The sequence below is a fragment of the Maniola hyperantus genome, chromosome 12, assembly GCF_902806685.2.
Source record: "Maniola hyperantus chromosome 12, iAphHyp1.2, whole genome shotgun sequence".
Lineage (NCBI taxonomy): Eukaryota > Metazoa > Arthropoda > Insecta > Lepidoptera > Nymphalidae > Maniola > Maniola hyperantus.
Window position 1 is genome coordinate 8,495,675 of NC_048547.1, and position 23,747 is coordinate 8,519,421.

Genomic DNA, 23,747 nt, shown 5'->3' on the forward strand with positions numbered 1-23,747 from the left:
GCATATCATAACTGATGTCTGTGTAAAAGTCAGCCGCATTTGGCGGCTTGAAAATGCTAATCCCAAAAAGTAATGAACGGATTTTGTTCAACTTTTCACTTACGGCCTAAATCCTTCGCATTCTGTGAGGAGACCCATGCTCAGTAGTGAGCCGGCGATGGGTTGTGATGGCGATTGTGGAGAAAGTTCCTATATATAGGTAGGTACATAATATTATTATGAATACATAAGTTATCCCGTGAGGAGTCGGACCGGTATTTATTTATAAAATAAAACTCAGCTTTATTCAAATATATTGCGCTAAGCTTTGACCCGCCTTCAAGATTGTTCATACTGTCGCATAGGATCGTCTGGAGAATATTGCTTCCAGCGATAAAATCTTCTCGAAGCCCTTTTATTTCAGTTTAACGTTCACTGCCTGTGCCTATTTTGTGTAAAATAAATATTTGATACACAAAGTATCCCAAGGTCTAAGATGGTCCTTTCGAGTGATATTGATCAGTGAAATAATTTGTTAATAAGTAATAAGAATATCATAATGCCATGATATAAAGGTCGTCGTTTTTAGGACCCCAAAAACAAAAGTTTTCCATCAAACTATGAATCCCGTTCACTACGTCCACTATATGGAGTGTGAGTCCACGTCAGCTTGACGATTCGTGCTATGTAGGTCACTCTGGTTCTTCTACGGATCTCCTCTATCTGATTTAATCACGTAGAGAGTCTTGGAACAAGCATGGCTACCTTCCTCCAACACCCTCTGAATGACTATTATTTAAACCATGATTTCGGAAATTCCAGCACCTTGAAAATTCCAACAAGTTGACTTGACAGTTTTTCTTCTTGTAAAAAGCCAGAATCTCGCAAAGCAAGGGGCGACAAACGGGTTTCTGGCGTAACATACTTAGGACATCCTAGTTTATTACCCCGAGAATTAACATAACACATGATTAACTTGTTTGGCCTAGGCAAAACTATACTTTAGTTTTCCTTAGTTTTCTTAAAAGGTATAAACAAGTAGCTTCTCGCTGGAATACGTAAGAGGCAACGCGGTCTCTACGACCTTATTGCCACGATCTGTCAATAAAATCATGATTTATACGAGTGAAAAACCTAACTTTAGAAGGTCTAAAGCTCTGGAAAAATCACGTCGCCTACATGTTTCTCTGAGGTTTCTACGATTTGTTTCTCTTATAAGTAAACTAAGGAGTAACGGACTATAGTTTCTCCCAAAATCAGGTTTGACTGGCCAAATTTAGTAGTTTATCCCAAATTCGGCTTTCGTTGGTGACAAAGATATTATAGCAAGTAGTTGTAGCAACGTTTATCCTCATTCGGCTGCAGGCGTCACCAGTGATTAGTCGGTCCTATGCGCCGTCAGCACGGCGACATCAAGGTAATGGGTTCTAAATCGCTTTGATCGTTTTTCCGGAAGGTTAATGAATTCTCTCGCTCCAATAAACATTTAGGTTCAATGATGAAACGAGCTCTGTTATAATTTTGAACTCTATTTATGGATAGAAATTATGGACTAAGAGCCAGCGCGTGCCAGATCTTTGTTATTTTATAAAAGCTGAAAGTTTATCTGCGTATTGTACCCAGCACAGGGAGGAATGATCAGCAGCTATAAAATTGGGATTATGGTAGCTTTGGGAGATAACAGGTAATAAAGGTGTAAAAAATCTTACGTCACATTATAAAGTCTAATCAGTACCCTTATTATAAATGAGAAAGTGTGTTTGTTTGTTGGTTTGTTGGTTTGTCCTTCAATCACGTCGCAACGGTGCAACGGATTGACGTGATTTTTTGCATAGGGATAGATAAAGACCTAGAAAGTGACATAGGCTACTTTTTATCTCGAAATATCAAAGAGTCCCTACGGGATTTTTAAAAACCTAATTCCACGCGGACGAAGTCGCGGGCATCAGCTAGTTTTTTTATATTTTCTTTTGAGTAGTATTAGAAATCACGTCATACATTGCCACTTAGTATTGTGGTGACCCCCTGCCAGATACTTTAGCAATTTATTAAACTTATCATACCTACTTACATACATTTTTATTAAATACATAGGGAGTAGGAATTATAAGACAGAACTAAGTCCCTACGAATACAATTGAATTAGAGGAGAGCGAATTGGGGTCTCTGCTGGAGCTAATTTTATAATACTTAAGGGCATTTAACGACGTTGATAAAATACATAGTTAATTGATTAAAACAGCGGGGGCTAAGATGGCGGTCCCTGTCTGTTTCAGCATTACTATTACTCAGTAGTATCTTAGTATAATTTAATGAATAATGTATAAGCTGAACAAAGTGCTGAATTTATTATTTAGGTTTTCTGTGTCTGAAATGAATAAGTAGTAAGTTAATTCCCAGAACAATAAAGTAATTTGAACAACAAAAGATAAGATTCCTTTTCCTACATTTCAATACAACCTTTACTTAGAGAGGTGTTGGAGGTACACTATTGTATCTATGTTCAGAGTATTTTGCGGATATAATCCGTAGGTATATATTACGACGTAGAGACGCCCCGCACACCCGCATAGCCCCCGCGCTAACCCGGTGCGGGAAAGCGCGGGTGACGTGCGGGTGTGCGGGTCGTCCCCCCGCCCCATAACGCGATTGCCATATCGACCTGTCGCGTACTATAGAATATATTATGCTTTTAGGTAGCCTCAAGGCTTAGAAACAACGCTCTGAAAAAAAAAATGTATGGAGAGTAAAATGCGCAACCGCGATTCGTATGGTCGCTTTTTGTACATTTAGAGTGCACTATTTTGTATCTTCGGTCGCAGCTGCGTACTTCAAGTTTGCCCTATATTATAATACCCTAAAGCAACTCGTGCAAGTCCTGGGTGTTAAGGGGTGATTCAGTAAGTCGTATTTTCATATCTGCACTTTCGCCCCGGTTTCACCGGATGCCGGATACCGGATTTTATATGCCAATGTGATATGCATTTGCATAGTATATTATCTGGTTTATGAAATGTTTAATGGTACTTAAAAACTATATTTAAATAGGACTGGGTACCTATACATATCTACGAAAACTTATAGTTACTTATAAGTACCTACTATACTAGCTGACCCGCCCCGTGGAAGTGGAATTTTTGAAAGTTGGTGAGGTGGTTGTGTTCCCAAAAAAATTTGCTGAAACACGTATTTTTTATTTATAGCTGAAAATTCAAGAAATATATTATGTTATGTATATGAAAGACAGACTTTTATAAAAACTTTCGTTACCTATGTAACTAACTCCCTTAGGGGTTGAATTTCCAAAAATCCATCGATGCAAAAATCTTTTTAGGGAATGTCCACGTCATAAAACGAACCTACTGTCAAAATTTCAAGTTTCTATCCCCAGTGGTTAGGAAGTGCGTTAATAGATGAACGCAATCAGTCAAGACCAGTATTTTATATGTATCTACCTGTAGAAGATTAAGAAATGGCAGACCATGGTCCGAAGCCTTCTCATTCTGAGAGGAGGGCCCGTGGTCAGTATAGTCCGCGACAGGTTGAGATGGCAATCGGGGTTAGAGGCGGGGGGACGCCCCACACACCCGCACGTCACCCGCACAACGCACCGGGCTAGCACAGGGGCTGTGCGGGTGTGCGGGACGTTCCCTCCCCGATTGGTATCGGGTAATTGGTACTATAGGTAATGGGTCGGTGATAGATTGATCATGACAAAGATGATTCTGTGCTTGTACCAACTATATTGTGCTGTTTCCAGGAGTCTGGCACAACCACGAGAACACAGTGGCGATGAGCGGGGGCTCGTGCCGTGGCCGATAGTATAGCGCACGCCCGCGCTGGCCGCCGCAGACCCCGCAGCTCGCGCGCCCGCGCCGCTCGCTCGCAGCCATGGTGCGAGACAAGAAGTCGCCGCACAAGACTGACTCACAGAAATGTAAGTTTAGCTGTAACACAGAACCGTCCAGGTACTATTAAGTAACCGACATAGCTTAACGGCTTGCATAACTGAACTGGGAATGCACATAGTTCGGAAAACCGATAGACGATGGGGTCCCAAGGTACTAGAATGGTGACCTCGCACCGGAAAGCGAAGCGTTGGAAGACTCCCAACTAGATGGATAGACATCAAGCGAAACGCAAGAAGCCGCTGGATTCAGGCGGCGCAAGATCGTGGTGTGTGGTAGTGGACCCAGCAGTGGAGGTCTATCAGTTGATAATAATGATGGGGTGGCCTTCTAACATCAATGATGTTGACGTTCCAGGTACAGATGGCTCACTCCGCAAAGATGTTTAAATAAATAGCGACTCTTGTTACGACGCAATAAAATGAAATTCAGCTCGCATCGCAGCACGCAGCTAAAACTTAAACGCTTTTCTTTCTGTCGCCTAAACTCTTCTCTCTCTTCCAAATGATCCCGACCTGGACTACTATGTAATTTCTACCAACGTCAGCGGAATCAGACCGAATTTCATTTTTGTATTACCGACAAGTTTTTCTAGCGAACACAGTTGTGTCATGCAAACAGGCGCAATATTTTAAAGGGAAATTTTTTAGAAAATAGTTTTTTCTTAAATAAATCAGACTGGTTGAGAAATGTTTAAAGTTAATTTTCTTAATGTTTTAAGTATTCACGGTTTCTTTATCAAATAAAAATATATGGATAAGTATACAAAAGTGTAAAAACAGTTTCAATTTTGGCTTACGTCTGAAAACATCTATTTAGGTATCGTTTCAGGTCGAAAAACTTGGCAATTTCTAGACATCAGCGACAATAATAAAATAACCCAGACGTAAAAACGCGTGGAGGAAAGACGCCTTATACCAGCATGAGTTGCGCAGATTATGCGTAATGGGGGTAAAAATATGTATTGAGTAAAACCCGTTGGAAGATCCTCCTCTAACTTTAAGCAATTAAGTATCACGTGCTTTAACGGTGAAGGAAAACATCGTAAAATAACAGACAGACAGACAGACAGATATACTACAACACACAAATAGGTTGAATATTTTGTTAGATAATAATAATTGATGTAATGGTGATAATTAATTACATAAACTTTAAATTAAAGCTACGAGGGTTCCAAGCGCGCCCTGCTCTGAGTAGAAACCCACAACAAACTCAGCCGGATACTCTTTTCATTATCATCATTATAGGTTACATGTGAATGAATGAATGAATAAATGAATGAATGAATGAATGAATGACTCACTAAATGAATTAATGAAGGAATGATTTATTTATTCAATAAAATGCAGTTACAATAGGTTGAAATAATGTATGATGAGCTTTATACATTTTATACGGTTGTAACTGGTGTTTGAATATTAATTACCAATTAAATTAAGTTAAAAAATGAAAATACGTAAGGATTAAAATATAAGTTATACATAGACTTCGCACAAGCAAACATAACATAATTTTACATTTATAAAGTAAAAATTTGTATGGATTTACGTAACTCTCCACTCGATTTACACTACTGGCGCCAGAAAGATACTGTATAGTTCTTGATCGAAATCGCAATAGCATAGTGTTAAGCTCCAGCTCCAGGCGAAAATTACTCTAGTGAAGGACCGGAATCGCTCCCCTGGGTACCTTTGCATGGCCTGTTGGCTGGTAGCCAATATAGCACGCTACTCTCTAGTCGGTTCATATTGGCAGGTGGGATTCTATCCGCAGACAAAGAATTTTATAAGAAATGGCTAGACTACGACTCGGACGCCAGCCCACGTACCTACCTATGCCAATTAAGGGCCGGTTGTTTCAAAGCATTGGTCTTCGTAAGATACGTTCGTTAAAATACAACAGACGTAGACGAACTTTAACATCTGTTAATTTAAGTGCGTTGCTTCATTGTACAAAAAACTGTTCGTCATTGTTATTTTGGTTGCGAAACTAACCCTAAAAATTAACTTACTTCTCCGTATCCTTTTTTTATTTCATTTTAAGTATATTAAATTATATACATAGTTATTAACATTGCTACTTCGAATTTTGAACACTTTTACGTTCTTACAAATTCTCTTTCATCTTCAAAAAAACTACCATTAAAAGCTTAGAATTAAATTGATTCCATTATTAATTATAAATAAAATATTCCGTTTGTAAGAATTATGAAGTTACGAACTGATTTGACGATCACCAATGGCGACAGCACCGGTTAACGTAAACGTAACTTTTTAACGAACGTTAGCGCTAATAGATGCTGAATCAACGCTTTTTCTTTACTTACGTTCGTTAGCGCCATATTTAAAGTCCGTTACGTGTCCGTCAAAGTTTGTTGAAACAACCGGCCCTTAGACTAGTTTATTTTGTATCGGTATCTTAAATAAGTAGCTCAAAATGTTAAGATGAAGTCGGTTTTTTAAATTTTTTTTTTAATTTGAAATATATAACAAAACTAACCGCACCGACATCGACACCACTTTCATCCATCCCTTGACCTTGATGACCTTTGGTCAACGTCATCGAAGCTTTTGACGATATCAAAAAGCTCGCTTGAAGCAATATTATGTTTTTCCTCGAAACTCCTACATTTCCTGTATCGAGTTTCAGACGGAATAAATGGGTTCATTACAGAGGGCGTAGCGTCGGAGGATTTTCCCTTGCCGATTTTCATCAGCCCTTTACTTTGGATATTGGACAAACAAATGCCTAACAAACTTATATTTACCAAACTTATTGCGCGATGAAATTTGGGGCTTAATCAAATTTTTCACACAAAATTGGACAAGCAAAATTGAATTAGTAGAAGGTTAGGTATTTGTCGATCAAAATATGTAATATTATTGTTTACACACACAATTATTAATCATGACTAACATTCCTCTTTCCCCTCCAACTAAGTAAGCGTAAAGCTTGTTCTAGGAGTAGGTACGACAATTATTAAATAGTGCAACCGGTGGGGTTAGAATCGCCGGCTTTTCGGATTTCATTCAATTCTTAGGACTAGGTACTATATATACATTTGCACAATAATTTATGATGGAGTCGCGTTGGGAATTGAATCCAGTCACCAGAATCTGCAACCAATAGGTATACCTACTTTATAATATAGACCTACTAGCTTTTGCCCACGACTTCGTCCGTGGTTCATGATATGCAATTTATAGCCTACGTTACTTCTGAATAACGTGGATTTCGAAAGGTGAAAGAATTATTAAAATCAGTTCAGTAGTTTCAGAGTTTATCAAACAAACATACAAATCTTTTCTCTTTATAATATTAGTATACCTAGAAGTATAGATTGTGTTCATTTTACTCGAGCCCGATAAAAATACGTTGGTGTACTTTTTAGTTCCATATAGGTACTTAACTAGTTCTATATGCTACTAGCTGATACACCCAGCTTCGTTCGGGTGAAATTTGATAGGTAGTTGGGTATAATATTTAAATATAATATTATATTGCTTATGATACTTCTGGATAAAGTAGATTTCTATGAAGGTGAACGAACTATTAAAATAGACTCGTTTCAGCAATGCGCGGGACTGCAATTACTTACTTAAGAATGAATTATCCATCTTAGACTTCAATTTCATCATCTTTTACCACCATGAGATCGCATTTTTTAAGAGCGTAGAGTACAGAAGTGAGAAGTCCTATTCTAGGTTTTAGGTGTCGCAGTAGTAGTGTTTAGAAGCTTAGAAGTTATCGTGGCGATTCGATACTCATTTGTCATACTCATACTGTCACTACGAAAAATGTAAGATCTCTCTCTCTTTTTCAAAATTCGAATTATTGTAATTCGAATTTTTAAAAAGAGGAACCGGCTGTTTCTTATTGGGTATTTTCGGTAGCAAAGTCATTCCGGACTAGCGATTCGAAAGCACTCACGAAAAATTTACTTTGTTAAAAAACTTTTCTATTCTTCTATTCTATTCTACCTAAAATTTAGAGGCGGTATATATTATAAGCGCAATTAAATGAAACCGGTAGGTAGGTATAATTTATACTTTTTCGTGCAGATTTAATCGATACAACATTTTTTTTGCGTAATCATGGACGTATTTTCCAAATCCTTGACGTCAAAGCAGTTTAGCAGACATTTTTAATGATTCATTGATTCAACACGCCTGTTATTAGGTACCTTAACCCTTCGGTAGTAGTTGGTCTCTTGTACTTGCAATCTAATACATAATTATTATATCTGATCTTTTTAGGGTTCCGTACCTCAACAGGGAAAACGGAACCCTTATAGGATCACTTTGTTGTCTGTCTGTCTGTCTGTCGGTCTGTCAAGAAACCTACAGGGTACTTCCCGTTGACCTAGAATCATGAAATTTGGCAGGAAGGTATGTCTTCTAGCAGACATGAGGGGAAAAATCTAAAAACGAGAATTGGTGGTTACATCACAAGAAAAAAATTAAAATGTGTTCATGAACAAATATTGCTATTTTCAACTTTCAAAGTACGATTACTGTACTAAGTGGGGTATGATATGAAAGGGCTTTACTTGTACATTCTGATACAGATTTTTATTTATTTTTAGGCATAATAGTTTTTGATTTATCGTGCAAAATGTCGATAATATACGATTGTAGTACGGGACCCTCAGTGCGCGAGTCTGACTCGCACTTGGCCGGTTTTTTAAATGTTTTGCCTGTACTCATACCAGCTGTACAACACAATGATGCCAACCACGCTAATGTAGATTTAGTTTTCTGGAACTTAAAAAAATCTATGACCTTTCCCGGAATGCAAGCTTCTCTGTACCAAATTTCGTCTAAATTGGTTAAACGCGTAGGCCTTGAAAAGGTAGCACATTCAAAATGTTAGTCTTATGGATAACTACAGCTGTGTTTCATGAAATAGGTTTAAATTCTAGAGCTTCGCAGCTAGCAATTTTTCAACGATAAGAAACAGTGATTAAAAACCAGAACACGTTATAAATAGCGTTACATAAGCGGTGGCGGTACACGACTGACGATGCATTAATGAGCGCGGCGCCGAACGACGTATAACCTGCTACAGACATGCATTTTGAATTTTAAGTCTTCTTTTTCTGTCCTCTATGTTCTTTATTCAAATGCACTGATTAATCACGAATCTACTTTATGTAGTCTGTATGGATTCCTTATCCCTGAGAGCTGTGACCCCGTTCTATAGTAGTAGACCCCGTTACATGATAGTAGGGTTTTTCTTGGAATAAAGTGATTTCCAATTTATATTTTATATATAGTAAATAAACTATTATTATCGTTATCTGCTTATTTTACACAGCGAGCGTTAATCTCATTATTCCCACATTGTTAGATCTCGCGGGATTTTTCCAAACCCCTTTCTTAGTAATTGCTTACGTCACCAGAGATTCCAGATTTAGTTTAATGTGTCTTTTGATATAATATTATTATAAATTAATTATTGTTGGTTTTTATCACAGATCATTAAGTGCCGATAGGAAAATAACAATAATAAATAATGTTCTCTAGACCGATTTTCGTCGGTAGCCAATGTCAAAGAATAGGTACTAGTCAAATATAGTAGCCGGCAAGAAACATTGTACATCGGTCAGTCGGTCACATTTTCATTTTATATATTTAGATATCTAATTCGGGGATTTTCCAGATTTGTATGTAAATTCTTAAGACCGTGTAACTTTAAAACAATATTTTAATGGAAATCTGGAAAACCACAGATAGGTATAGATATTAGTTCGTAGCGCTCTACGAATAAAGCCCTTTTAACTCTGACGTTATACAGATCCGAGCACTAATTGGTACAACAACTCTTTTAAGTCGTGAAGTAATTTTAAAGCCTTTAGCGTTAGAGAACAGCACACCAGTCTATTTTAATCAGTAGGTATATTATAGGTTAAAGTTGCTTTTTTGCAAGCTAAGCTAAGCTTTCATCAATATTAATGGAAGCTAAACCAATCTTGGTTAAATCAGTACCCATATTATAAATGCGAATGTGTGTTGGTTTGTCCTTCAATCAAGTCGCAACGGATCGATGTGATTTTTGTATGGGTATAGTTAAAGACCTGGAGAGTGACATAGGCTACTTTTTATCCCGAAAAATCGAGCTCCCACGGGATTTTTAAAAACCTAAATCCACGCGAATAAAGTCGCGGGCATCAGCTAGTTAAACATAAAATTTAGCATTATAAAAACGATAGGAAAATATCGTAGTCCAATGGAGAACAGGAATATTCGAAAATTAAATAATTTGATTTAGGTACTTACAGCAAAATGAAAACCTGAATGACTGTCGAGTTTCAGAAACGCTATAAATATGTAAGTAAGTCACGTAATAAGGAGGTCTAAACAAACGAAACTCGTTATTATATTCTATTCAGGTATCCGAGCTCTACCTTGCGTGAAAACGTTGAGCCAAAATTAACACAGAGACTCGTTAGCTGCGAAAACCTTTTTTCTTTTGAGGGCAATTAATAGGGTTCCTTAATTGCTCCCTTGAAAAACATACTGAGTTGTAGTTGAGTAAGGTATGGTCTACAACTGGTGTACAATAAAATTTGTTATTGTTTTAACTTATGTACCTACCTGGACGTCTAGAAAGTATGGATATCTGACAAGCATTCTTCAGGGTCATAAAATATTACTCAAATTACATGACTTAAAATTTTCATCTCTAGACATCTACCCAACTAAGTATTCCTTCTATTAATAAATAAAATGAAAGAGCCAATATGCGAGGACAATGAAAAACGTTATGATTTTGGCTGCTTGATCCTCGTCGATATTAAATCAAATTTGTTTCAGCGTGGAATAAAGTACCCGTCACCATGAAAGGGTTCTGCCGTTCGGCGTAATTGCTTTGGCATGAAATATTGGTTTAACAAATGAACTTTATTTTCAGCAGGGCTATTTGGGAATTTAAAATTGCTACATTGTCTCCGGTCTCGTCTGGTGGGAGGTTTTAGTTGATGCTGGTTCACGATACCCTTCAAGCGATTTAGCGTTCCAGTACGATGCCGGGTAGAAACGATTAGGGATATGCCTACTGCCTATGGAAAGTGACAATACAGTCTACTGAAAACGCACTAGGCATTTTCATCTTAGACTGTATTGTCACTTCCCTCCAGGTGATATTGCATCAAGGGCTATTTGTTAGAATTAAAAAAAGAAAAAGGACCTAAGTAAATAAAATTCATTGATTTAAATACATGCATTCAGTAGGTAACACCACTATATTTTCGTATGGCTTCCGTTCTGAGCGCCTGGTCATTGATGTACCTACATTTTACGTACGAAAAACGTTGGCGCGATATAAAATATTATAAAATAATAGGTATACTAACCCTACAGATGTATTAGGATGGGCTCGATTATTTTAGTCTCAATGAATTAGTATGCAGATGTTAATTAAAGCGATCGGTTACGAAGTACAGTACGCGACAGGTCGAAATGGCAATCGGGGAGGGAACGCCCCACACACCTGCACAGCCCCCGCGCTAACCCGGTGCGGGCGAGCGCGGTTGACGTACGGGTAAGTTGGGCGTCCCCCCGCCTCATACCCCGATAGACATTTCGACCTGTCACGGACTATACTTTACTTAGAATGTCAAACGTACCTAAATTTTACATTGGGGCATGATTTTTTTCCATATTTAATTTAAGTTTTATTATTTTGTTTATTGCGAAATCTACACTAATATTATAAAGAGGAAAACTTTGTTTGTTTGTTTGTTTGTTTGTTTGTTTGTTTGTTTGTTTGTTTGGTTGTACTGAATAGGCTCAAAAACTACTGGACCGATTTTAAAAATTCTTTCACCATTCGAAAGCTACATTATCCACGAGTAACATAGGCTATATTTTATTTTGGAAAAAAATAGGGTTCCGTAAGATATTTGGGTTTTTCGGACACAAGGTGTAAAAAATCAACCAGAAAAGTTACTTATTTTGCGTACGCTGCCTAAACTATAAAAGATAGAACCATAAAATGTTCTAATTAATTGTAGATCTTATAAATATCTACAAAAAAGTCCGCGACACACTATACCCATCTATGTCGAGTGAGGCACAGCAACCATTTTTTTATTTAAAAATCTTGAATTTTTTTTGGACTACATTTAAACGCGTTTATTTTACTCATGCTATTAATCCTTATCAAAATAAATGATTTCATCACTAAGAACAGTTTATGGAGATAATATTTGGTCTTTGAATGATTAAAATTGGACGTTTGGTTTTGAAGTTATGGCGAAATTAAAATATTACGATTTCTGCTGCACGGCCCGTTGCGAAGTGGGCGTCACCAAGGCGGGGGTGCGCGTGCGGGAGGGGAGTTTAGATCTATGAGTAAGGTACCCGCGCGGCTCCCGTAAATGACGCGGTTCGAAAATTCCACCCGAGCGAAGCCGGGGCGGGTCAGCTATATTATATAAAGAGGTAATGTCGTTAAGTTTGTTTGTAGGGGGTAATCTTTAGAACTACTGAACCGATTTTAAAAATTCTTTCACCAGTAGAAAGCTACATTATTCCTGAGTGACATAGGCTATACGGGATCTTTAAAAACCTAAATCTACGCGGGCGAAGCCGCGGGGATCAGCTAGTAATATTATAAAGAGGAAAACTTTGTTTGTTTGTTTGTTTGTTTGTACTGAATAGGCTCAAAAACTACTGGACCGATTTTAAAAATTCTTTCACCATTCGAAAGCTACATTATCCACGAGTAACATAGGCTATATTTTATTTTGGAAAAAAAATAGGGTTCCGTAAGATATTTGGGTTTTTCGGACACAAGGTGTAAAAAATCAACCAGAAAAGTTACTTATTTTGCGTACGCTGCCTAAACTATAAAAGATAGAACCATAAAATGTTCTAATTAATTGTAGATCTTATAAATATCTACAAAAAAGTCCGCGACACACTATACCCATCTATGTCGAGTGAGGCACAGCAACCATTTTTTTATTTAAAAATCTCGAATTTTTTTTGGACTACATTTAAACGCGTTTATTTTACTCATGCTATTAATCCTTATCAAAATAAATGATTTCATCACTAAGAACAGTTTATGGAGATAATATTTGGTCTTTGAATGATTAAAATTGGACGTTTGAGAGGTAATGTCGTTAAGTTTGTTTGTAGGGGGTAATCTTTAGAACTACTGAACCGATTTTAAAAATTCTTTCACCAGTAGAAAGCTACATTATTCCTGAGTGACATAGGCTATACGGGATCTTTAAAAACCTAAATCTACGCGGGCGAAGCCGCGGGGATCAGCTAGTCCTTTATAATTCAATTATAATAAAACTCAATAAATTTTTTTTACAAAAAAAATAAAAACCGACTTCGATACACAAACACTAAAAATTGAAAAATAATTTAATTTATTACCGAATATATTATGTATACAAGAGTTAATATAGTTCCATAATAATACTTTTTGGTGCCGGTGCCAATTAGCTTTAGCTGCGCGAATCGTCTAGACTTCATATTTTTATGAGACTCTACAATGGCACCTCATTGGCACCGACCCCAAAACTATATGGAACTATATTAACTCTTGTATACATAATATATTCGGTAATAAATTAAATTATTTTTCAATTTTTAGTGTTTGTGTATCGAAGTCGGTTTTTATTTTTTTTTGGAAAAAAAATTTATTTCATAATTTTTAGTGGCCCCATGGAATTATGCTATGACTGGTTAAAAATCGACTGTTTACTAAGCTATTACACTGATCGCGAGCAATTTACTCTTATCCGTTGAGGAGTTCCAGTATCTATCTTCGAAGATGTTCATCAGATCTTCACCAAATTTAAATGGGACCAACTTTGAAGTATACCCTTTCAAACAAAAAAAGAATTTTCAAAATCGGTCCAGGCGTCTTCGAGTAATCGGGGAACATACATAAAAAATAAAAAAATAAAAAATAATAAAAGATTCCGACGAATTGAGAACCTCCTCCTTTTTTTGAAGTCGGTTAAAAAGGAACGAAATATAAATACTGATTGCACAGAGTAGAAAATACAATACATATAAAAAGGAGTAACTAATTGGCGCAATTTGTTTTGCATAGTAGGTACCTATCGGCTTACGTGTATATCGTAGAGTAAGCGAAGAAATACTATCACAGCTTTAGTAAACGTTCCCCAAGGGCTTACGAGCTACGTCGTTGCTACCACGGGTAGTAGATACATACAAATTGCTTTTCTGAGTAATCCTTTGTAATTTAGACTTCATTTACTTCTTTAATCTGGAAAAAATAAAGACAGTTTAAAGCCTGATTTAGTTTTAAACCATGACTAATATTCCCCTTTCCTCTCCAACTAAGCGTCAGGCTTGTGCTAGGAGTAGGTACGACAATAGTGCAACGGGCGGGGTTCGAACCGTCGACCTTTCGGTTTTCAGTCCACTCCTTTACCGGTTGAGCTATTGAGGTTCTAGATCTGATCCTGAATTGACGACATGTCAAATATTAGTCTATGGTGACGTAAAATCAAAGAAAAATAGGGCCACTTCAGGGCTACCTGTGTCAAATGAACGAATAACAAAGCCTCGACGTTTTGTTAGAAATTCCATAACTGTCGTTAACTGTGCTATTAGGGCCACTATAAATTGCGTAGATATTTAAATATTTACTACCTAATACGTATAGGTATACGTATGCAAATCCGCTTTCTGTGAATGTTAAATCCAGTTTCGATCTCGATAATGCCGATTTTATTATTAATTACCGATTTGCCACGGTCCATATTATGAAAGATAATTATTTGATGTGGATATAAACTATCATCATCATCATCATCATCATCAACGTATCCCTAATGATCACGGATCTCCTTCTTAGAATGAGATGGGTTTGACCTTAGTCCACCACGCTGACCAAGTGCGGATTGGCAAATAGTTTTCTTTTTTATGTTGGTGTACCTACAATAAAACATATTTCCTTTAAAAATAATTATTTTTAAGATCTCAAGCTGTGCCAATGGAAACCTATTAAAATTCGATTAGATTCTAGCGATCAGTCACGGTTTTACGATCGTACCTATTAGTTTAGTCAGCGTTAAGGTTTTCCCAAGGATCCTTTTACGTAAATGCTTATTAAGTAATACATTATTGCTCACTATATCCACAACTTCGACGTTTGCTGACCTATACCTAATCAATATTGAAAAGCCCAACTTTGTCAAAGGTTAAGCTTTAAAAACTGAGTCAAACTGAGTCATTGACTTCAGTTTACGCAAAACTGTTCCTGTGTACCGTTCGCTGTGTAGTAGGAATATTATCTTTAATTACACCACAAATTTTTATTACGACCATCAAAATACGCGAAGCCACTGGTAAACAAAAACCAGTCAAGTGCGAGTCGGACTTGCACACGAAGAGTTTCGTACCATAACACTATTGTACTTAACTACTTAAAAAAAATTGCATGGCGGCTATTTTGAAATTCGCTATCTTGGTATTTTATTGTTTATTGTTATAGCAGCATTAGAAATACTTAATTTAATTTCTCTATTTAATACTTAATTATAATTCTCTATGTATTTCATGAGATACAGCCCGCTGATAGACGGACAAGTGGACAGACGGACGGACAGTGAAGGCTTAGTAATAGGGTCCGGTTGGCAACCTTCTGGTACGGAACCTTAAAAAGTATTTTACAGGCAATAAAGGCATCCCAGGTGTACCGTCATACCTACTTTTATTACTTACAGGCGATTGATAAGGGAACTTGCCCTGTTTTATTTCAGGGAAGAAAATTGAGATTGCAATTTGATTGCTACAATCATTGTGCCCCACGGTAAAGGCAAATGTAGAGATACCTATCATAAAACAATCGAAGTTGCCACCGTGGTGTTTCACACTTGAATGAATTATTGTCATGATAGGGGCTTCTTTAGGGGACCATTCCGACGACAGGTGTCTTATTTAACCTTAATGTATTGCATAAAAGTTGAATATGACACAATATGCAGCCTGAATAGTAGTCTAAAGAAGCCCCAATATTGCCTACTAGGTAATCCCCGCGACTTCGTTGCTGTGAACTACACAAATTTCAAACCCATATTTTACCCCGAGTTACAAAACCGAGAATTTGCGGATACATCACAAAAAAAATGTGTTTATGAACAAATAATTTAGTAAGTATTTTCAACTTTTACAGTAAGATTAATATACCAAGTGGGGTATCATGAGAAGGCTTTATCTGTAGAGATTTTGATTTATTTTTACGCATAATAGTTTTTGATTTATCATCATCTGTACACTCACATATCATGTCTAAAAATTCGACTGTAGTACGGAACCCTTGGTGCGCGAGTCTGAATCGCACTTTGCCGGTTTTTTACGTATTATATTTGCTTTATAATGTTGGCATAACTTTAGAAAGGACTTGAGATCTCTGGAATGTTTATATCTCCTTTTGGTTAAATAAGTACATAAAGTGTCGGAATGATTACAAAAAAATAATTTCAATTTGTGTTTAATTTTATTTAATTACTTGTAATAATTTGTTACAGTTATAATTTATTCACTTTATTGTTAAAAGTACATTATAAAATCAGCGAAATATAACTGACGCAGATCACCACAATAGAAATGATACATAAATCACATGCTTTACAATTGCATAGTTTATCATTTCCTCTAATAAGTATTGTGTATAGTAATGTAAATAATTTACATGATTTTGATTTCCGCTGATACACGTAAAAAGACAAACTGACGGAGTGGCATATTAATGTATGTATAGCTTAAACTGCTAAGTCTAAAAATTTAATATTTTGCATGGTGTTCTTTATTATAGGCCCCTCTAGGCCCCTAAAAGGATTTTCGGAATATCTATCCAAGCTGAGCACTAGTTTTGAAATATAATAATTTAAGTTATCTACCACTTAAAAAAACATTACTTAATTTGTCATAAGGCAGTTATCGAAAATTTACTTATATTTCGATGTTACCCGTAGGTATATCTACCTAATACATGGGTTGCCAAAGTGCATTAAAATATTTAAAAAAAAAACTTTCTTGTAAGGATCATTTATTTGAATTACCACAACAAGTCGTTGCGGTTTCATAATTACACATAATAATACCGCAAAAACGGTAAACGTTTATAAAAAACAGTTTATTTTTATGTTAAAAAGTACGTAGCCCGTAGGATTGTCATCGTCCTGAAATATTCATCGTATCTCTAACTGGATTTTATTACGACTTCGCTTGGATTTAGGTTTTTGATGAATCGCGTTGAAATTTCTCAATATTATTTCTTAGCGAGGGTCCAGGAAAATACCTCCATGGAAAATCTCAAACCTACTTAATATAAAACAAATAATTACAACAGTTACATGTATACTTTGAAATTTGTGATATCCAAGCGGAAGAATCGCTGGAATATGCTAGTAATAAATAAGAGCAATAATAAATGGCAAGTGAACAATAACGTTGGTCTATTGGGTTGGTATAATGTCGAGTATAACACAAGTATATACGCTCACTTGTTGCCCGGATCAAGCTGGCTGCGCGCCAGAGCCGGCCGGATTTATACATTATTAACTTGAACTAAACTGTGCCTGCTTCACTTAGGGCTGCCTTCCAATAAATATCCGCTTGATATAATTTGATTTTACGGTGAAGGAAACCATCGTGAGGAAACCTACATGCCTGGGAGTTCTCCATAATTTTCTCTTTTCAAAAGGAGAGTGAAGGCTGTACATCCGCACTCGGCCAGCCACTATGCCCTGAATCTTTCTCATTCTGAGAGGAGACCTGTGCACAGTAGTGGGCTAGTGATGGGTTGGAATTAAAATTAGACTTTTGCAAGTTAAAAAAATACGAGACGTTTCACCGCGATTAATAGCCTCAACTGGTGACACAAGGGCTGGCTCATATTTTCACGGATCGGCACGAATCAGCCTGGCTGTCCAGCGCAAAAATGTGCAGCCAGTATTCTTGGTACCATTCCACGCGGGCATGATTTGTATGGTAATTAGATAAGGCTAGCTTAAGGCTTAATTGTAATATTTTCTATTAAAACAACACATCATAACAACATTATGATAAGTAGCTATTAAAAAATATCAGTACAGATCCGGGCTTTACCTTATAATATGTAACATTACATTAGGAGTTAGGACCGCTGGCACAGTATAGAATCTATAGATTAATAAGTACTGTTGATATATTTTAGTTACTAAAAATTACTTCACGTTAAAAAATCAGTTTTACTAAATATACAGTTAACTAAATATTATATTAACAATAAATTATTTACATTTCTAGCTTAAACTTAGGAACAGCATTTATACTAAATCGATCTGCCTTAAGCTAGGTATATCGACTAGATTTTTTAAGTAATACCTAGAAGTAGTTATACTGTAGTGTTTCAATTTCACTAATTCAGATCTATAGAGAGGGTATTGGTACCATTTATGAGGATAATATTTCTGCATGTATCTACTAATATCAATCATGCAATACGTACACACAATTATTTTTCTAAATGCCCTTTGAACATCCTTTGACTCAACGAATGGGTATTTTTACCCGTTTCTAAAGGTCAAAGCACACGAAGGTAAGGTTGCAGCAAGTTCACCGCATGCCTTTCTGTAAAGCAACTTATTTCACTAATATTCACATTTCTATGCCTTTACGTTTCTCTCGTATAGATCTTGAATACTTATATATTATACTTATTAATTTAATGAAGGTTATTATTATCCAGTCAGTGGCGAATTTGTAACTGAATAAGATTCACTTCGCGTATTTTCCTTAACCGATGGCCTCTTATAATCATTATATTACGCGGCTACTAAGTTAAACTGTTCATAAAATAGTTTTGCGGCATGCAAAGCGTCCACGATAAATTTGTCTTCACAGGGATTGTCGTCAAAAAAGTACGCCCCACATTTGAGATTTTCAGAACATGTCTCATTCATCACTCTGTTGTTACAGCATCCCAATATGGCTCGAGCGCAGGGCGTTAAGTGCTTCGGCCGGTTACCCACCTCCCCATGTCTAGATTGGAGGATATAGAGCAATTCATTGTACGTCGGTCCAAGCTTGTTGTTCGTTACCAATGCAGGTATATCTCGGGCTTCAGTTTGCGCCATCATCACGGCAGCAACTACTATGAGGACGTATTTGGCCATATCTGTAATTGAAAAGATTTCATCTCGGTTAATATAGTTCGATTCAAACATTGACGAGACGTGATCTGTAAGACAGAAACTGCTCGGTACGTTATATTTCTGATATCGCACTTTGAAAACAAAAATGGATTATTCAAAAATTAGCATACTGAGTTACAACTAGGTGGGTACATGGACTGTAACTATAATTCTACAAGAAAAAATACATCCGTTGTACTTTTCGGTACATGACACTAAAGAGTAACTTTAGTAAACGCAAATCTTTAATTATTGGACATAATGAAAAATCTAGATTTTTGAATGGTGGAATGTAGAGTTTTGTTTTTAATATGCGATATGTTATTGTAACGTTATTCTCAGCCACCATTAAATTGGATCCTACTGTAACTGGTAGGCAATGAAAATCCATAACTTTGTTCATCTAAATATACTTATCGCGGCAAAAAAATAATAACATCACCGTGTGTTATGGCCCTATAACAATGAAGTTGTAATAATAATTATTGTACTCTAGAGTCGACTTTAGACTCTTGGAACGTGGAAATAAAGTTTTTCCAATAACGATAATATGGATTTGTACCTACTACGAGTATTTTCTGCTATCGCAAATGTCATGCTGCCAACAATTTCTGCTATCTGAACGACATCATTGATGCTTTTGTGAGTCGAGGTTGCGTTGTACGGGTTTTCCCAGTTTGTATAAAGTGTATAGGTACGCGACGTAATAATATAATATAATGAGTATTTGCATTTTAACTGCGGCTTTTTTATAATATTACTACTACCTAGAAGATGAACCTCATTATCATATTACACTGAAAAACTGATTTATCGAATCAGATGATACCCGTGACTTCGTCTGCAAGGATTTAAGTTTTTAAAAATGCTGTGGAAACTCTTTGTTATTCCGGGATAAAAAGTAGTCTAGAATCTAGATACAAGTTATCTCTGCACGCGTTTGTGAAGAGGTAACAGATGAACAGACAAACATGTATAGAGACTCATTTTCGCATTTGTAATATTAGGTTTTGCATTATACATATTGTTGAAACTAGCTGTCCCGCTCTAGCTTGGGTTGAATTTCTGAAAATACTACGTCTGCGACCTACAATAATAATATCCTCAATTATAATAACCCATTTTTTTAAATAAAATTTTTTCTAGGCCACGTATATAAACGAATAATGTCAAGACAAATCCAACGAGCCCAAAAACGCCAAAGTTATGATGGATAGGTACTGGCAGGAGTTCCTATGACTGCCTCCCGGCTGCATCATAAGACCGTGCATGGTTAATCATCTAGGTCTACAATACTTGTCTCGACAAATCTAACGAGCCCACATCACTATGGACGTATGTTGAGATGTACAGGAGTTCCTCCAGGACAACCTCCTGCCTCCATCATGAGATCACCTCATGGTACCATATTATTACCATTAAAAATTGTCATTAAAGTTACAATATATGTATTCTGAATTTCATCCCATTCAGTAGGGGAACTGGTCTTAAATTCAGTTGTAAGATTTGACCACATACTAACACGCCATGTTAAATAAAAGCTAACAACATATTATTTTCAAGTTTATAAACAGACGCAGCCGTTTAAACTGTACCTACTTACTGTACGTTAATTATACAGCCAGCCAATTTTTCTTTTCCTCGATAATCCGGTTTATCTTAATCTTTATGTTACTTATATCTTTGTTTTCACGTTACAAGAGTCTAAAGTTGACTACAGTACAATAATTACTATTACAACTTCATTGAATGTTCTATAACACACTGTGATATTATCTTTTTCTATACATTAATGCAAATGTTCTAAAAAAGTATCAGCTGATGTTGATCCTACTTACTTCATGACCCTGTTTGACTGTTTGACTAAGTAATTCGATGTTAATTTCTCAAGGGAGATTAAAGTACACGCCTATCTGATGCTTGGGCGTCAGTTTAATCATGATTAACGTTTGTTTTAATTGAGTTTCGATCATCTTGGATCATAAAATCATCTGAAGACATTTATCGCTTTAAAAGTTTTATGTTAATCTACTTGAACTCGATTGATCCTTTCATTACCAATATAAAAAAAACATATTATGATAAAATATATAAGTTAGTCAGAAGTCCAACATGTTTACGTTTGTATTACATATTATTAACTAACACGTAGTTTTATAATAAAAGTATTAAAAATTGATCTAATAAAAACTCTTTATCACATAGGTGCAATGCAATGTACAGTGATAAAAAAAAATAAGAACATAGAAAGAATCTCAATCTTCACATATACATATATAACTTCTCAATACAAAACTGCGAGTCGAGCAATACTTACTTTCACACATGATATTGTAGGGTTTCGTTTATATGAGCACTGTTCACTTTCCAAAATATTTTTGTGTTCAATTTAACAAAATGACTTCTTCTTAAGACGTCTACACTCAGCCATGCGGCCTTGCTATCTGGTGTTTAAACGGATACATAGTATGATAATATAGGAATTACATATATTATGTACTATGGATGCAGAGCGTGGGATGTAGGTATTACTTTAGTTGACAGTTCATTGTTGTCGTATTATCAGATATCTGTACCTTCTTCGACGCAGACGGGAATTTTAATATTCCGGTTTCCATTATCATTATCATTATCATTCCATTTATTTTGGGTATTTCGTATCTTTTTTTGTACAACCATTAGATTTTTTTAGTGTAGTAATTATTACTTAGTATATTATAATTTATAAATATATAGTATAGTAATAGCACAGAATATATTATAATAGTACTAACGGTAATAGTAGTTTAGTAAAGAATAAATGTACTTGTAGGTTCATGATGTTCCTAGCTAGTCTTTATTTAAAGCTACCTAAATGATGCCCCACGACTTCAGATGGATTTTTGCCTTTTATTTTGTGCCCACTGCCTAAGTATAAAAATTAGGTATGTCTATCGTCGGGATACAAGCTGCCTTTGTTCATTTCGTCAAAATTGTGTAAGTGGATGTGCCTTGCAAACTTTACAAAAGACAGACAGCCAGACACACATTCGCATAGTTTACCAACTTAATATTAGTATATATGGATATGTAAAGTAGTGTAGAAGTCCTACTTTACAGTGTACCTAACCAATTTTTTTAAAGTCTTATATAGATATATTATAATCATACCTGGTGGCAAGTGATGATGCAGCCTAAGATGGAGCACGCTTGCCTAGAAGATGATAATTTACCTACTCGTAATTAGTAATTATTATACTCGTATGACACATAGTTAAACGTGGTTAAACTCAGATGCAAATAATATTTTGTTTACATTTACGAGTACGTACGAGGTACCTACGTAGGTAGGTAAGTATAAAAACTGGGCGTCGCGTCAGCAGGTGTGTCACGGAAACGGAAATGTATGACTGTAAAACGGAATAAACAGTTTGAATACACAATATGGCGCTGATACTATCTGCACGGTTTAACATCCTACAGAGGTAGAGCAGCTATAGGCAAAATTTTCGTCTCAAAATGTTGATTTCTCTGCTTCAGAGAGTCAGAAATTGATAAAGAAAGTTCGTTAGTCTCAGTGATTGATTACCACTGGTCCCATAATGACCTGCCTGATATTATATATGGCTATGACGTAGGTTTTATTCTGCATTGTATTGTATGTTCTCTCTGTTATTAATAAATTAATAGACGTACCAACTTGAAGCCATTTATTGTTGCAGTAGAGACATGATAAAAGACAAAAGCAGGGACAAGCTGTCTAAAGATCTTATTCTGCTCCACGATAACGCCTCCGTTCGTACTATAGGTGTTTGGCTGCAGTTATTGAGTGCAGCCAAACACCTATTGAGAGTTATTTATGTCGATCATCCTTTGTACAAGGCTTACCTGTGATGATGTATGGCGCTGAAACGTGGACACTGACAGTTTGCCTTTTTCATAACTTCAAAGTCGCTCAAGGTGAAGCGGGCTATGTCGGGTATCTCTCCGAGAGACAAAATCCGTAACGAGGAAATCCGTAGGAGAACCAGAGTGACCGACATGGCTCAACGAATTAGCCAGCTGAAGTGGCAGTGGGTAGACCACGTCTGCCGCAGAACCGATGGCTGATGGGGCAGACGTGTTCTGTAGTGGAGACCGCGTATCAGCAAGCGCAATGTGGGACGACCTCCAACCCGCTGGACTGACGACCTTAAGAAAGTAGCGGGAAGAGGGTGGATTAGGAAGGCGGAGGATCGTGTGTGGTGGCAGGCTCTTGGGAAGGTCTATGTCCAGCAGTAGACGCAACCAGGCTGATTGATTGATCCTTTGTATTGTCGAAACATAATGAAGTATTCCAAGTATTTTATAAATGGATAGAGATGTCCATTTGTGAATATCAATTATATAATATTTAAAAATAATATTATTATAATCTAATTCATATAAGGCTAAGTTAATATGGGACCGTCTACGTATGTTAATGCCTGCATTAGCAAGGTTCCTAATTCCTATTAGCGTAGCCGTTGGTGCCCCATAATATCTACTTATGAGGCCCCGCGCCCCGTTACCTCGATGCAATGTTTGCCGCAATGTTTGCAATCAAAGTCACCTTATCCTATCTTGCACCAAAATAAAATATTAAGTAATTAAGGTACGTTAGACTATTACATATTCTGTGATTAAGGTTTAAGGTTTGCCAGCCACTGTTACAGTGGAAGCTT

At 36.4% G+C, this 23,747-nt stretch overlaps 1 protein-coding gene across 1 annotated transcript in view; it reads left to right on the forward strand.

Moving 5' to 3' along the window:
• The window catches only part of LOC117987029 (uncharacterized), a 191,278-nt gene that overhangs the window by 20,267 nt on the left and 147,264 nt on the right, over nt 1–23,747 (forward strand). Inside the window, exon 2 of the mRNA XM_034973994.2 lies at nt 3,740–3,916. Within this exon, the coding sequence (XP_034829885.1) occupies nt 3,871–3,916 (46 nt within the window). The 5' untranslated portion in view covers nt 3,740–3,870. The remainder of the gene's footprint in view (nt 1–3,739; nt 3,917–23,747) is intronic.